The sequence below is a fragment of the Xenopus tropicalis genome, chromosome 9, assembly GCF_000004195.4.
Source record: "Xenopus tropicalis strain Nigerian chromosome 9, UCB_Xtro_10.0, whole genome shotgun sequence".
In the NCBI taxonomy this organism is placed as follows: Eukaryota; Metazoa; Chordata; class Amphibia; order Anura; family Pipidae; genus Xenopus; species Xenopus tropicalis.
Window position 1 is genome coordinate 40,930,204 of NC_030685.2, and position 17,317 is coordinate 40,947,520.

At 40.0% G+C, this 17,317-nt stretch overlaps 1 protein-coding gene across 1 annotated transcript; it reads left to right on the forward strand.

Annotated features, from left to right (window-relative positions):
* Positions 1-5,981: 5,981 nt before the first annotated feature.
* LOC100145107 (uncharacterized loc100145107) lies at positions 5,982-7,142 on the forward strand. Its single transcript, NM_001126622.1, has 3 exons — positions 5,982-6,122; positions 6,503-6,725; positions 6,950-7,142. The coding sequence occupies exons 1-3, from the start codon at positions 6,031-6,033 to the stop codon at positions 7,076-7,078; spliced, it is 444 nt and encodes a 147-aa protein (NP_001120094.1). The 5' UTR covers positions 5,982-6,030; the 3' UTR covers positions 7,079-7,142.
* The last annotated feature ends 10,175 nt before the right edge of the window (positions 7,143-17,317 follow it).

The window sequence follows — 17,317 nt, forward strand, 5'->3', positions numbered from 1 at the left end:
CCTAATGTGTCCAATTTATTTTCTTTTCTGAAGCTGCCTAGTCGAACCTGCAGGAGCGTGAGCTGTGCTCTTACCCGTTGCTCCACTGGTAGAGCTTGTTGGCTCTGTTGGCTTTTGTGCCTGTTGTTGTACGGCGGCAATTTGTTGCTGGAGGAGCAAATTTTGTTGAGCCAACAGTGCCAGTTTTTGCCTTTTGAGCTCTACCCACTCCTCTTGCAGGCTCAACATGGCAGCCTCATGTTGTGCTTTCCATGCCTCGCTGGCCTGATGGAGGCTCAACATGTCAGCCTCGTGTTGCGCCTTCCGTGCCTCGCTGGCCTGCTGGAGGCTTAGCATTGCCGACCTGCATTGTAGGCGTTAGTAGCCACACACAAGTCGACATGCATCAGATCCATTTTGCGCATCAAGGCTTTGTGATGCCTAATTTGTGGGATTTGTGGAACCTATCTTTCTCAGGTTCCTGGGGGACCACATTCTTTCCTCTGGCCTGGGTTGGGAGCTGCTGCTGCTGGGGAATGTTGGCCGGCTCCTCATCTGAGAAGAAGGCCACATCGCTGCCACCTACGTGTGACCCTCTATCACTTTCCTCCCCGCTAAATGTATCCCCTCCAATCGCAGGATCACACCATGGGGAGTGGAGCACAGACGAGGAGCGTCCACCTTTTGGAAAAAAGAAAAAAATACTTTATTTAATTTTTTGTTATTATGTTCATGATGCCAGACAAACTTCATGGACAATAATGATTGTCATTTTTTTGTTAAACATGACCAAATTTATTTTTCCCAAAATATTTGTGGACATTGATTCATTCCAAATGACGCAAAAAGGTAAAATCAAGTTGAAAAGATTGACTGTCCAAAAGTACAAGATGAACTGACTGCACCTAACCCAGCAAGACACACTTGTCCAATAACACACCTATGTTATTAGCAATACACTGCACTTCTGGAATTGAAACAGCTGCAATATACACGGACACAATTCACTATTATGCCACTGCACAAGCCTAACACAAAACACAGGTCTAACCAAATTTGTTAACAAAAATACCTGGAATGGGAGCAGATGACGATTGTCTGCGTCTGTTTGTGCCAGGTGGTGTTAAGGATGAATCTGTTAGGGAAAACATTGTTTTACATTAATATTAAGCTTCTCTGCAAGAGTAAATACACTTGTATTAATGTCATTACACCTACCTTGGCCAACATTCCTATCCGAATCAAACGTGTCGGGCACACCGCTCACACTCTCACTGTAAAGAAAAGGCAGCAGCAGCTCCTCAAATTTGCGGAAATGGACCCTCTTAGCAGGCCCCCCTCCAGTTCCGGATCTAAATAAAATATAGGAATGGTTTTATTGTGTTGTCTCCAATAAGCAAGCCATAACAACGCAGTCACTTTTTGTTACTCATTGTTGCCCCAGTCAATTCCCTTTACTTTAAAGTGTAACAATACTAAGGCATGCTCTGACACAAACCCTACTAAAATGCTGCAAGTTGCTGCTAAGTGGCCTCGCTAACTCCCAGGGCTCTCCCTTATACTCTCTCTTTATTAAACAATGCTTAAACAATAATCCTCCTTGATAAAGGAGAGTACAGGGCATTAAGGGGCCCGTTTACTAAAGTGCATTTAAATTGTCTAAGAGTATAGTCTATGGGGCTGATTTACTTACCCATGAACGGGTCGAAATGAGTCCGATTGCGTTTTTTTCGTAATGATCGGTATTTTGCGATTTTTTCGTATGTTTTGCGATTTTTTTGGATTCTTTACGAATTTTTCGTTACCAATACGATTTTTGCGTAAAAACGCGAGTTTTCGTATCCATTACGAAAGTTGCGTAAAAAGTTGCGCATTTTTCATAGCGTTAAAACTTACGCGAAAAAATAGCAAGAATAGTTGCAAAGTTAATTTTATTGTAAGAATATTCGCCGCTATAACCTGCTTCTGTCGCCAGAATATTTGCCGCTTCAAAGTTTGAATAAGCAGCGATGTGCGTGTAAATGCCAGCGATCATTGCTGAAGCAGGTTATAGCGGTAAATATTTTGGCGACAAAATTAACTTGCGACTATTCTTGCTATAAAATAGTCTACTTTTATGGCGTTAAAGTCCCTAGTGCTATGCTTTCCGCTAATCCCTATGCCAATGTCTATTTTTAGCTTCTCTGTGAAATCAAATCTTCATAATGGTTTACTTTCACCTTTTTGGGATTTTCATCAGAGAGAATAAAGTTATCATCTAGAACAATGCAATATTATATAAAACAATAAAAAGATCAATAAGGGCAATGAGAAATTATTAGGGTGGTGCATTTTCAACTCCTCTAATGCAAATATGGGACTAATTTGAGCGTATAATTTAACGCACCCTTACAATAAACGCAAGTATATTTGGCGACTATTCTGACGCACAAATAAATTACAAGGTATATTTTGGTGACTATTCGGTCGCCACGTGACGTCATTGAAATCTCGTGACACGCAACTTGCGCCCATTTTGACTCAGAGAGCCTGCAAGTGACAGAGAGCAACATGCCTGGGGTATCAGAGCTCCGTCTGGAGGAGAGGCGTTACATCGTAACTCGTACATCCTCCTGCGCTCCTCTTATGACACGCAGCCGCTGGGGACCATAGGGGTCCATGAGAAGAGGCTGGCTATCCTTCGCAAGCTGATGCGGAAAATACGGAGGAAGTTCGCCCTTGAGATCGACCTGCGAGATCTTCAGAGGCTGTGGTCCGACATGAAGCGCAGGAACCGCGATTTACTAGCCGAAATAGCGGACTGTAATTATTGTACTTTATTAATGTTTTAAAGAAAACGTTAATTAAAATAATTTGAAATTAATTTTACCTAAAAGTAAGTATATTCTATATATATATGTATATATGCATGTTTTTCCAAATACCACACACAAAGTTCACAATAAAGAGGTAATTTTAAATATGTAGGGCCAGTTGAAAAAATAATACATATACACATATATATATATACATCTATTTCCCAAAACATATATACATACGTGTATATATACATATGCATAAATAAGTAAAGATCTATATGTATGTATGTATGTATGTATATTTAGATGTGTATATATACATATAAATGCATATGTGTGTGTGTGTGTATGTATATGTGTATATATATATATATATATATATATATAATATGAGACGCAGGGGAGCCGGAGGACGTGGGGGAAGGGGGCACTGGAGTATGCTTGGGGGGGCCCTGTGGGAAGCAAGAGTATGCAGGGGGGGAAGCACCAGGGAGCGGGCCAGTATGAGTAATTTGGGGAAGGACCACAAATGTTTTAGGGGGCCCTGGCTAACAATGTCTGTGTGTCCTTTGTATTGATTTGAGGGGTCACAGGGGGAGGGGCGTGGGAGGAGGGGGGCCCAAAAAATGTTGTTGTGAGGGGCCCTGTGATTTCTGATGGTGGCCGTCTGTGTATGAATGTGTGTATGTATATGTGTGTGTGTGTGTGTATATATATATATATATATATAATATTTAAACAACATCTTGCAATATTATCTCACAGAACTTGAACAGGATGTAGCGCCTCAAGACCCTCCAGAGGCCCAACCTGATCCCCAAGCTCCTGAGGCTCCCGAGGCCCCAGACGCTCCCGAGGCCGAAGACTGGGAAGAGGCGAGTCCTCCTGACGATCCAGACGAGGGACCATCACGTCAGACCGAAGATATGGGGACCCAAACAACAGCTGGGTGGACTGACCCCACACTTCGGTCCATGCAGGAGGACCTTGCCTCCATAAATTCCCAGTTAGCGAGATTGGAGCAGGGCCTCGAGGAGCTTAAGGCCAGCAAGGCCTAAGCAGTTTTTTTTAAATTTTACATTTTTAAAAAATGTTATTGTTATAATAAAAGTTGCTATTTTTCTACTTTTGAACTGGGTAATGTCTAATTATTTTGCGTTCATTCATGGTATTCTATACTTTCATGTAGTTTCTCCTACACTCTTACATTTATCAGTAACAGCATATGCTATATGGTTTAAATTTTTGCAAATATTCTGGTGACAATTTTGTCTTTAGGCCATTTCGCTGAATAGTAAAGCTTGCGTTAATTAGTACGTAGTGTATTTTCTGGCGAGTGTGATAACTGCCAATCAAATGTTTTGGCGCCAGAATAATTTCAATATTTGTCCCCATTTACTAAACTGCCCATAATATATTTGGCATTTATTCTGTGTATAAATTGTGCCACTAAATTTAACCCATTTTAGTAAACGGACCCCTAAGTATTTTGGCAAATATTTCTTAAATGCCCCCCCCCTATTTACTGGCCTAATTTGATGATGTACTCCACAGCTTTGAGGACATAAGTTGCGCACATAATAATAGGCATGCCATACATACATTACATACAAGTAAAGTAAGTAAGAAAGAAGACAAAAAGGAAGGAAAGTCAGGAAGCCAAAAGGAAAAGCCAGTTGAGTAGAAAAGCAGATGAGCAAGTGTTAAATAGAAAGATGAATATAAGGTATTTACCTGTATCTGGAGTCCTCTGCCAGCTTTTTTTTCAGGACCCTCTTTATGTCCTGGTACCGCTTTTTGCAGTGTTGGACACTGCGGAGACACACACCCACACTATTAACGCGCTCTGCAATGTCCCTCCAGGCCTTTGATTTAACTGCAGTGGGCGTCTTAATGGCATATTTGCCGATGACCTTGTGGTACACCGGCATGAGCCCCTCCACCAGCACCTTATTCTCACTGAATTTGAGATTCCGGAGCTTGCTCTGCTGCTGCCTCTTCCTTTTGCCAGATGAGGTGGGGGAAGCTCCTCGCTCTCTCCGCTGGCTTCCTCTGGATGGTATTCCCTGTCTGTGCCCTCAGCCTCAGACACATCAGGGCTACCAAGGTAAAGAGGCCTCTCTTCTGTGTCACTGCCAGAGGTGGGTGACACGGCAGTTGGAAGGTGCTCCCTCTTCTTTGCCACCTTTTTACCAGCCACAGTGCTCTCCATGATTTTTTTCTCTAACTCTCTCTCTGTCTCACAATAGCACTTCTGTCCTCTTCCAGCGCAAATGCGCAAAATGGCGCTAGTTTTATGTGCTACCGCGTGCATGAATTCGTGGGTTAATTAGCGTGCATGCGGAAAGTAGAACACGTGCGTTAATTAACGTGCACGTGAAAAGTACAGTGCGTGCGTTAATTAGCGTGCATGCAAAAATAACCACAAGAGCGTTAATTAGCGTGCATGCGAAAAGTAGCGTACATACGTCAGTTACGGTGTGTTGCGTCTAATACCGCACGAAAATAGTCTTTGCGACTAAAATAACGCAAGCAGCATGGCGCGTAAATTAACGCAATTATGCTTTTAGTGAATCGTGCGTTAATCGCAAAAAATTAGACGTGCTAAAAATTTTAACGCATGCTATAAATAGGGCTCGTTTTAATGCACTTTAGTGAATCAGCCCTATTGTCTTCTAATAATATGTAACTGTACATCTATTCTGGTAATAGGCGGAGAATGTAACAAAACTCATAAATGTAAAAAAGTTTGCAAAAAAATGCATAAAAATTAAATATTCTTCATTAGGACGTTATTGCATTGTAAATTTTAACTGAGAAAACTATCCAGTTTGCAGTCTTTCTGCCACTGGCAGATGTGGTCGCTAAACAGTTTCTGGGTTCACCAAAGCTAAAGTACATTTGTACAGAGAGAACATTTTGTGCAAAGGAATAATTTCTAGCATTGTCAATTTTTGTGTTAATAACTTTTACATACATATGTGCATGTATACATACGAATTTAAGCCAATACATTTGTGTAAATGCTTTTCTATTGTGTCGGTTGGGTAAAATACTTTTTGTATTAGTAAAAGGTAAAGAAACCTCTATGTAAAGAAACCTGTATCTAGTGTATCTAGTGATACAGCAAAAATACTGAATGAGGGTGGAGCTAGAGAAGTAGCAACATAAATAGGAATGGAGACATGTAGTATCCACCGACCAAAAGCAGCTCAGTCAGTATCTGCAGATCACCCCCAGCAGTACAGCCATCATGGTTCACTGGACAGCTGAAGAAAAAGCAACCCTTGCTTCTGTGTGGGGAAAAATCAACATTGAACAGGATGGCCATGATGCATTAACCAGGTACTAAATCAAAATCTGATCCATTTACTGTTTTACACATTTAGCACATAAGAAGCAAGGTCTTGTTATTTATTTTTTCTTCATCACATTAAAAGAAAATTTTTGTGACAGAAATTGGCATAAATTACATGCCGATATATGGCACAGTAGAGAATAACCCCACACTGGCAAATATATAATGCCTATGCTCAGTGTAGCAGATTTATGGTTTATGTGGTTCAAGAATCAGCTGTGGTGAACAAAATAGGAAATGAAGAACTAGCAGATAAGTGCTAAATTGTATATTCTGAACAAAGTATGTGCTGAATTTATTTGAATCTAACAAATAATATAGTTTAATCCTGTAACTAAAATCTCTAATTTTTGTATTTCGTCTATAGGCTGCTGGTTGTTTATCCCTGGACCCAGAGGTACTTCAGCAGTTTTGGAAACCTCTCTAATGTCTCTGCTATCTCTGGAAATGTCAAGGTCAAGGCCCATGGAAATAAAGTCCTGTCAGCTTTTGGCGGTGCAATCCAACATCTGGATGATGTGAAGAGCCACCTTAAAGGTCTCAGCAAGAGCCACGCTGAGGATCTTCATGTAGATCCTGAAAATTTCAAGGTACATCTATTCTACTATTCTACATCTATTCTACTAATCATATGACACATTATTTTCTATAAATATTCAGAAACATATGGAAAGTTTTGTTTCATGTTTATATTAGTGAAAACATATACCATCCATCCACAAGTCGCTTCCTATATCATTTTAATTATGTAGTGTTGAATAATTTGACAATAATACTGTTATCTGTATAATTATTTATTTACTTATATTAACAGCGCCTTGTTGATGTTCTGGTGATCGTCGTGGCTGCCAAACTTGGATCTGCCTTCACTCCCCAAGTCCAAGCTGTCTGTGAGAAGTTCAACGCAGTTCTGGTCGCTGCCCTTAGCCATGGCTATTTTTAAACCACTTTTCAGTGCATCCAACTCTTTGTTATGATATATAAACAATAAAATAATATCTATTCTACTTGCTGATTATTTGAATTTTTAGACAAATACTAATTCCACATACGCCTTTCTACTATAAATTATATGTGTAATAAACTGTGAAGCCTTAAAAGCAGCAGATTTGAAATGAAAAAGATGTCTGTTTGCTTTTTAAGCAAAATTTAAATTTAATATTTCATATTACAACTTTGCCAGATCTCTTATACATACTTACAGGTACAATGTGTTTGTAAAAAATGTAACTGGTTATCCAGAAAAGGTCAGAAATAGCTTGGCATAGCAATTTCCCATAGTATACTAATGAAACAAGCAATTTATTCACATTATGTGCATTGGCTGTTTCTCTGTAACAATAAAACCCAGAGAGCCAAGCAGACTGGTGGGCTAATACCCCCAAGCTAGGACACAACTAATTTAGTAATGTGGGTCACCATGATTATTATTTGCAGCCCTTGTTCCCGATATGTTTTTTTCTGTCAGCAGTTTTGTTTTTTTTTTGTAGAAAAATGAAATTTCACGTCATATTTTAATGTATTTTTCTCAAGAACGTACCTTTCCAAGTTACATTAAGGAATGTTTATTTCTTTTTACAGTTAACAGATGTAATGTATCCTCCGCTCACACTTATGTAAGTCTATAAATATTACAGGTTTATAATCCCCTTAGAAAGAACCCTCAAAGCCTTGCAGCCGTTATTTAAAAAGGGATCCCGTTCTCAGCCTGAAAACTATAGGCCTGTTAGTCTGACATCATCAGTAGGAAAACTTTTGGAAGGGGTAATAAGGGATAGGGTACTTTAATAGTATTGTGAACTGCAATGTATTCGTTTGTGCCAGCATGGTTTTATGCATAACAGATCTTGCCAGACTAATTTAGTCGCCTTTTATGAGGAGGTGAGCAGGAACCTTGATGCTGGAATGGCAGTTGATGTCATCTACTTGGACTTTGCTAAAGCGTTTGATACAGTACCTCACAGAAGGTTAATGATGAAATTGAGGAATATTGGCCTAGAACATAATATTTGTAATTGGATAGAGAACTGGCTGAAGGATAGATTACAAAGAGTGGTGGTAAATGGAACATTTTCTAATTGGACCAGTGTGGTTAGTGGAGTACTGCAGGGGTCAGTCCTTGGTCCTTTGCTTTTTAACTTGTTTATTAATGACCTGGAGGTGGGCACAGACAGTACTGTTTCTATTTTTGCTGATGACACTAAATTGTGCAAAACTATATGTTCCATGCAGGATGCTGCCGCTTTGCAGAGCGATTTGACAAAACTGGGCAGCAAACTGTAAAATGAGGTTCAATGTTGATAAGTGCAAAGTAGCACTTTGGTAGAAATAATATAAACGCGAACTATCTACTGAATGGTAGTTTGTTGGGGGTATCCTTAATGGCAAAGGATCTAGGGGTTTTTGTAGATAACAAGTTGTCTAATTCCAGTCAGTGTCATTCTGTGGCTACTAAAGCAAATAAAGTGCTGTCTTGTATAAAAAAAAGGCATTGACTCAAGGGATGAAAACATAATTTTGCCTCTTTATAGGTCCCTGGTAAGGCCTCACCTTGAGTATGCAGTGCAGTTTTGGGCTCCAGTCCTTAAGAAGGATATTAATGAGCTGGAGAGACGTGCAACTAAACTGGTAAAGGGGATGGAAGATTTAAACTATGAGGTTAGACTGTCGAAGTTGGGGTTGTTTTCTCTGGAAAAGAGGCGCTTGCGAGGGGACATGATTACTCTGTACAAGTACATTAGAGGGGATTATAGGCAGATGGGGGATGTTTTTTTTTTCCATAAAAACAATCAACGCACCAGAGGCCACCCCTTTAGATTAGAGGAACAGAGCTTCCATTTGAAGCAGCGTAGATGCTTTTTCACGGTGAGGGCAGTGAGGTTGTGGAATGCCCTTCCTAGACATGTGGTAATGGCAGATTCTGTTAATGCCTTTAAGAGGGGCCTGGATGAGTTCTTGAACAAGCAGAATATCCAAGGCTATTGTGATACTAATATCTACAGTTAGTATTAGTGGTTGTATTTATAGTTTATGTATGTGAGTGTATAGATTGGTAGGTGTGGGTTGTGTGTGCTGGGTTTACTTGGATGGGTTGAACTTGATGGACTCTGGTATTTTTTCAACCCTATGTAAATATGTAAATATGTAACTATGTAACTATGTAATAAACAAAGAAATCATATAGACAAAGATGAGGTCTTTACATTCACCGATTATAAATAAATAATACACAAGAGCTATGAATATCCTGTAAATTATATCCTTATAACAAGTGTTTAGTGACATCATCAGTTATAATTGGTGGCTAGGTTGGTGCCTAGTATTGTTAGTCACATGACTCACTAAAACGTGTGTATTATAATAATGCACCCCTTGCTATAAAATATTAGGATATTAGAAATCACCTTGGAGTTCCATGACCTGTATAAAAGGACTCGGCACAAGTGGTCACCCTTTCTTATTGGGCCACCACTGGGATCACCTGAGTGTAGCTGGGAAAGATGGGTGCTACAAGATGTAGCTGCCACTGATCTTGTATAATCTTTTTAAAAGTTTTAACCTTTGAAAGCAAGTTACATGTAAAACATAGCCCCTGTAAAAATGTATAATGAAGCAATATGTCTATGAAGATTCTCATTCATCCAGGTCATGATATACAGTATCTAGTAGAATTAAGTCTAAAACAACTGGACTTTTCTGAGTTTTTCTTGAAAACGTTTCACCACTCATCCGAGTGGCTTCTTCAGTTCAAATGACTGGTAGGGAATTCCCCGGTATTTAAACTCTTGATGGTAGTAGAGTCACAGACATCCAATCACAATGGTTCCATTGAACTTGTTCAGTTAGGTGTTAGCTGAAACTGACAGGTGTAAGAAGGTATGATCCAATCACAATGGTACCAAGATTCTCATTGATGAAGGTGTTAATCCTTCAAAGTACATGACTGGAAGTGTGAACTATTGTGAAACTGCCGGGTAAGGATGTCAACGCGCCATTGTATGTTGGTGACAAGCGGTGTCTCAGGCCCCCTCCTCTGTTCAGGGATGGTTTTTCCAGGTTGGCATAAATGGCCTCTTTCACACCTCTTTCAAACCATCTGTCCTCTAGGTCCATCCCCTTTATCCAGCTTGGGACCTTAAGTTTTCCTGATAAGGGATCTTTTTTCAGTTTGGATCACCATACCTTAACACTGCTTAAATAGTTTAATCTTTAAATAAACCTAATAGGTTGGAGACAAGATAGAGTTCGCAGTCAGATTTTTTCAAGATTGCCCTAGAGTGATGCATCCTCTAGTTTTCAGAACAGTAGTTTTCAGAAATTAACTGCTACGTGCGTAATAGTATGTGCTAATATCGCATGCTACGATATAACACAGAAATATATTGCATGGTTTAAAATAACGCTTAAAAATATGTCATCGCCTGATAAATAACGACAATAACATTGCTTCTTAATTCAGACAAGTGTCCTTTTAGTGAATTGATTGTTAACTCGCAAAATATAAGAAGTGATAATATTTTTAACGCATGCTATAAATATCACTCATTATATCGGACTTTAGTGAATCGGCCCCTATGTTTTTTGAAGGATATTCTGCTTTTTGGTTTTTTTAGAGGAACCTCCAGCCACTCTTCATAGGTAAACTGCACACAAGGTTCTTTTTTGCAGTGCTGGTTCAGGGTGTGTAATGCATTATCTTATCAGTTCTGCATCAGACTGACCCCTAATGAATTAGTCACTTGAGTTGCCCTTTACAGGGCGTGCTGAGCTTAACCTAAGCTCAGCACACCCTGTAAAAGTGGCAAGTTAGTAAAAAAACATGTATGATACGAGAACAACATTACCAGGCAAGAACAAAGGGTGCTAAAAGAGAAGTTATGAGAGATTGGTATGTCACCATAAAAGAGGGACAATGCAAGTGGAAACAAGCACAAATGGACTCAATCATTTATATTTATTCTTATAATCTAGTTCCTCCTTTTAGATTTAGTGTAGAAGAAAAAAACAGCAAAGAGTGCTCAAGTTCACTTGGCCAACTCCAGAATGTGGGTTAAACCGAGAACTGGCACAAAGGTGCTTCTAGCAGCTTGTCAGTGCTACGGTGTGGGTTAGACTTACCATATATACTCGAGTATAAGCCGATCCGAATATAAGCCGAGGTACCTAATTTTACCTAAGAAAACTGGAAAAACTTATTGACTCGAGTATAAGCCTAAAATGTATTGGAGTCAGTAGACATTTTTCTTGCACCAAAAATGCACTGGAGTCAATTGGCTCTTTTTGATGCACAATAGGCACTTTTACACATTTCAGCAGTCCAGACCTGACATGGAACACATGGGCTATTTATATATTAAACAACTGCAGTAAGTAACACATTCCTTATGCTTTTTAGTCAGTAGAAAAGCCCATTGGGACAGAAGTGTACTTGAGTTATTTATTGTTATTGTGCCTAAAGTACTAAGTTGGGAGGCCTTTGTCATGGTGAAAAACCCTAGCTATTTTAATAACAGCATTGAGGTACATTATTTATATGTAAGCCTTAGTTACTTCTTATAAAGTGAAAACATTGATTTAGATTTTTTTTTCTTTTTTTACAAAGGGTAAAAATTAAACATAGCTGTGTTTAATATGAAACAGATTTTAACCCTACTGCCTGACCATTGCTGCATGTATATATAGATACCTAGACCCCAATTACTCTAATCCCATGCACACTGCCCTGCCCTGTGGTCACTGGTTCAAACAATGATTTGCAATCTGCAAATCTGAACAAGGGAATCTGTATTAATGTGAGTGACCTGTGTTTGCAGATCTGTAAACATGATTTTTATGGTGTTGTGTATGAAAATGCCTCGAAAAGTGCTTATCATATAGGCAACGGTACCATGGCTAAGAAAGTAGTTTCAGGCAAATCCGTTGCATGCAGCATGCACTTACTTCACATTGCGCCGCCCCTGTGCCTCACCCGAACATGTTTTGCAGTTTCAGGCAAATCCATTGGACCAGCAGGCACATAGTTAACGTCGCGCCGCCACCCTGTGTCACCCGAGTATACACTGAAGACGCGTCGCACATTTCCCCCCTCACACATAACCCTAACATGCACTTGCGCCGCGCATCCCCTGACGTGACTGGCGTGGGGGGGGCGGGGCCGGGCCGACGCACGGGGGGGGGGGGGTTGGTGCGATGTGAGTGCATGCTGGGGCAATGGATTCACCGGTAGCACAGGTAATCGAGGACTCGAGTATAAGCCGAGGATTCATTTTTAAGCACATTTTGAGTGCTGGAAAACTCGGCTTATACTCGAGTATATACGGTAGTTAGTTTTGCGTACAAATTGTAGCTAAGTATGGCCAGAGTCGGACTGTGTCCCGGGATACCGGGAAAAAACTCAGTGGGCCCCGGCAGCCCAGACCCAATCCATTTTACCACTCCTCCGGCCGCCGGTGTCCTCCCCTGACGTGTTGTCAGGATGTTGGGAGGGTGGTGGGGGCCCCTACTGGGGGTAAGGGGGACATGGCCAGCGAGGCACCTTAGGGGGTGTGGGGACCCTGGGGTGGCAGCCCTGGTGGGCCCTGCACCCCCCAGTCTGACCCTGAGTATGGCTTCTCACTGCCATTCAGCCTTTAGAGCAAGGAACTTCTTACAAGTATAGGTAAATTAGCTGGGACTTAAAAGCACTCACATTAATGCACTAGAGCTACTGAGTTAAAGGGGTTGTTCACCTTTGAGTTAACTTTTAGTATGATGTACAGAGTAATATTCTGGGACAATTTGCAATTGGTTTTAAATTTTTATTGTTTGTAGGTTTTTAATTACTTCAGTTTTTGATTAGCAGCACTCCAGTTTGGAGCTTCCTCCTTTTATGAGGAGGTGAGCAGGAACCTCGATGCTGCAATGGCAGTTGATGTCATCTACTTGGACTTTGCTAAAGCGTTTGATACAGTACCTCACAGAAGGTTAATGATCAAATTGAGGAATATTAGCCTAGAACATAATATTTGTAATTGGATAAAGAACTAGCTGAAGGATAGATTACAAAGAGTGGTGGTAAATGGAACATTTTCTAATTGGACCAGTGTTGTTAGTGGAGTACCGCAGGGGTCAGTCCTTGGTCCTTTGCTTTTTAACTTGTTTACTAATGACCTGGAGGTGGGCATAGAGAGTACTGTTTTTATTTTTGCTATAAGTTCCATGCAGGATGCTGCCGCTTTACAGAGCGATTTGACAAAACTGGAAAACTGAGCAGCAAACTGGAAAATGAGGTTCAATGTGAACAAGTGCAAAGTTATGCACTTTGGTAGACATAATATAAATAAGATATAAAATATTATAAATGCAAGCTATCTACTAAATGGTAGTTTGTTAGTGGTATCATTGATGGAGATCTGGGGTTTTTTGTAGATAATAAGTTGTCTAATTCCTGGCAATGTCATTAGGTAGTTACTAAAGCAAATAAAGTGCTGTCTTGTTTAAAAAATGGCATTGACTCAAGGAATGAAAACATAATGTTAACTCTTTATAGGTCCCTAGTAAGGCTGCACCTTGAGTATGCAGTGCAGTTTTGGGCTCCAGTCCTTGAGAAGGATATTAATGAGCTGGAGAGAGTGCAGAGAGGTGCAACTAAATTGGTAAAGGGGATCTAATGACTTCAAATGCTAATAGGCAGTGTAGGAATGAAGGATCTTCATGTGGCACGTGAGCTTTCTTTCTGTGTCTCATGTGTTTTGTAACTCATGGCTACCATCAATCAACAACTTTAAAGGTCATTACATATGTTGATATTATTTTTTATAATTTTTTTCAATTTTTTGTCGGTTTTGCCTTGTGATTTGGTTAAAATGGGTTAAGAAAATGTTTGATTTCTGAATAGGATTGTTTTGCCACCAATAAGGATTAATTATATCTTAGTTAAGATAAAGTTCAAGCTATTGTTTAATTATTACAATTACAATTATTAAAGGGAAATACTTTTGTTTTTTTATTTTTTGATCCAAATTACGGAAAGATTCCTTATCCAGAAAACCCCAGGTCCCGAGCATTCTTTATAACAGGTCCCATACCTGTACTGGTGAAAGATTTGGGGGTCCTACAAAATGGAAAAAGTATGGGTTCCTCCTCTTTTTAATAGGTCGCAGACGACAGGGTCTTTAGGGGGCAGAACTGTACGAGGTGTTAGAGAGAAGCATATTGTCCTTACTATAAAAAATGGAAAATATAAATTAATTTATATTTATATTACATGTAACTTGTCATGGTGATGGATGGTTGGGTGGGTTGTTGAGGATGTTGTGTTAAACCAAATTAATGAATCTTCACACATGGGATGAATAGGCTCATCGGATTCCACAGCATGTGGTGGGTACATAATAAAATTGTGGTATAAATGTTCAGCCCTGCGAATGGCAGACTGGAAAATGAAGAGAACAGAAATTGAAAAAATAGATATGATAAAATTGTAACATCAATAACCTTGTGATCAAATTGCTTTATGAGGGCTGCAGACACTGACCAACCAAGTGCTTTTAAAATCTGAGGTTGGAGAAAAGCAGCACAGAAAGCTAATTTATGTTATGTGAGTGTGAAGTTCATCTTAAAATTATAATATATGTTTGTTATGGAAGATTTTGAGAGATTAGATCAGTCAAGCAAATAAAATTTGATGAATTTGTCTGTATTTGTATCTATTTAATAGCCAGTTGCCAGGGCAAATAAAGTAAATGGAGAAAGGAACACAAGAATTTTCTGTGCCTTTTTACCTTATATGGGCAACACATCTGTATAAAAAAAAAAGCTGCACACAGTTATTCACAAATTTTGATATTGATGGTCATTAATGTTAACCCTGCCACAAACTGCTTGCATTTTCATTGGTTGCAGTCAGAAACCTCTATATCTATGTCTTGTAAGGGACTGTAAGAGATTTTCAGACATATTAGTTTCAAGCACTACTTTGTGGTTTAACATTTGTTTGCCAGGACACCCTCAGCTCACAGCCAAACCAAGTAGCATTGCTGCCCAAGGCAAAACTACTAGGTGTGGCATGCCCTTCCTGCTGTTATTTATTTGCATAAACTAAGTTATGTTTATACAGTTACATACCAACACTGCCACAGCTGTTCTGTTTCCATGCCACAAGCCCCCTACTGTCCAAACCAATAAATAGGGACAGGCCTTCCACTAAATAAAACCCTGGGTAATGCAGTGCCAGCATGTGGTGAAAATGAAAGCAGCAGAAGAATATGGAGAGAGGGACTACCATGCAGCAAGTGCCACAAAACCCGGCCCCTCTCCATGCAGGGTCTGTTGAACAGTACTCATGCCAACAATCCAAACATTATGCACCTCACTACCAGCTGCTTTTCACTGCCAATAGCTTCCCCTTTATTGCCCCCCTCCATTGTGGCACATGCCTCAGTTGCCTACCCCTAGTTCCAGCCCTGCAGATATGTATTTATGATGCAGTAAGGGTGTTACCATAGTACAAATGACTATCTTTACTTGAGCTATCCAGTATATATGATAACTATAAGACATTTTGTTCTGTATAATATAAGCTGTAAAATTCCCAAACATGCAAATTTTGCAATATGTATAAAGTATTGGCAACATCAGAATCAATTTGGTTCTGTCTAATCCTACAACCATTCTCATTTTATTTAGTGAGAATGTCAACAGAAATATGTTACTTATAGTTGAGTTTTGCTCTACTTTAACTGTGGAATAATATCTTTGTAGGGAGGGATACTGGCAGCATCTGAAAGGAGGAGATTAAAATAAGGCGCTGGCTTACTGCAGCAGTTCTAAAAAATACTTGTTGTACATGAAACACAAAGAAATCACCAGTGCTCGGTCTAACCCACACTGTGGCATTGACCAGCTGACTTGTGCCAGCGCTCAGTCTAAACCACCTTCTGGAGGAGCACTGGCACAAGGGTGCTTCTAGCAGCTGGTCAACAAAACAGCATGTCTTAGACTGAGCACTGGCAAGTTCTTTCTGCGTTTCATGTACAAATTGTAGCCAATTATAGCTTCTAGCTGCCATTTAACCTTTTTGAACAAGGAACTACTTAGAGGTTTATATTAATTAGTTGGGGCTTAAAGCTCCTTGTTGCTCACTAGAGCTCCTGAGCGTTAAGGGTAAGTACAACATGGTCTTACTACTCAGTCACACTGTTTGCTGGGGTATTAATAATTTTAAATGCACTACAGACTTAGAATGCTAATAGGCAGTGTAGGACTCTTGTAGAATGAGGGGTCTTGATGTGACATCTTTTGGCCAAAGTGTGGTACTAACACCTATTTTTTTGTCAAAATTATTTCTAAAGGTAAACTGTGCACTGGCAGTCTTTCTCCTCCTAAAAAATACCTATGTTTTATGGTATCTTATTAAATAAAACCTAGGTAGTTGTCTCTGCTGTCAGTCAAATTAGGGCCCTTACATGTGTTTTTCTAACTGCATCTTGATAGTGGGGTTGGGGCAGCAGGTGAGTTGTAGTTTGAGAAGGGGTCCCAAGATGCGTTATAGCTGGCATGGGAGTGTTAAAAAAAGTGTTGGGTCAGGATAGTCTTACCTGTCTCAGCTGGGTGTGAACAGTTCCCAGTGCTGTGGGTTGAGCTACACAAGGGGGCAGATTTATTAAAGTACGATCGGTCCAAATCCGACTTTTTCGTACCTTGCGTATTTTCGGCATTTTTTTCCGTTAATTTGTGCGACTTTTTCGTACTGTGCGTAAAAAATTATGTGATAAAATCGTATTGTTGCGTCGAGTACGAAAGTTTCAGATTCATTCAAGCTTTGGTATCGTGACTTTCCTTGGGCCAGGTTGGTGCTGGAGAGTGCCATTGAGTCCTATGGGAGACTTCCAAAATCATGCACAGAAGGATCAAAGTCAGAAAGGTTTTCCCGCCATTTACGATCGTTCGGATACGAAAATGTTTTGACTTTCAGATTGCCAATATGATATTATCATTATTAACAAAGAATAGTTTACAAACTCCTTCTCTTAACCTTCAAAGCCCTCCATTCCTCTGCTCCTCACTACATCTCTTCCCTGGTGTCTCCGTACGTTCCTGGCCGACTCCTTCGTTCCTCGCAGAGCAACCGTTTGGTTGCGCCCCCCACTACTACTGCTGTTTCCCGCCTTAAACCCTTCTGCCTTGCTGCCCCTTACACTTG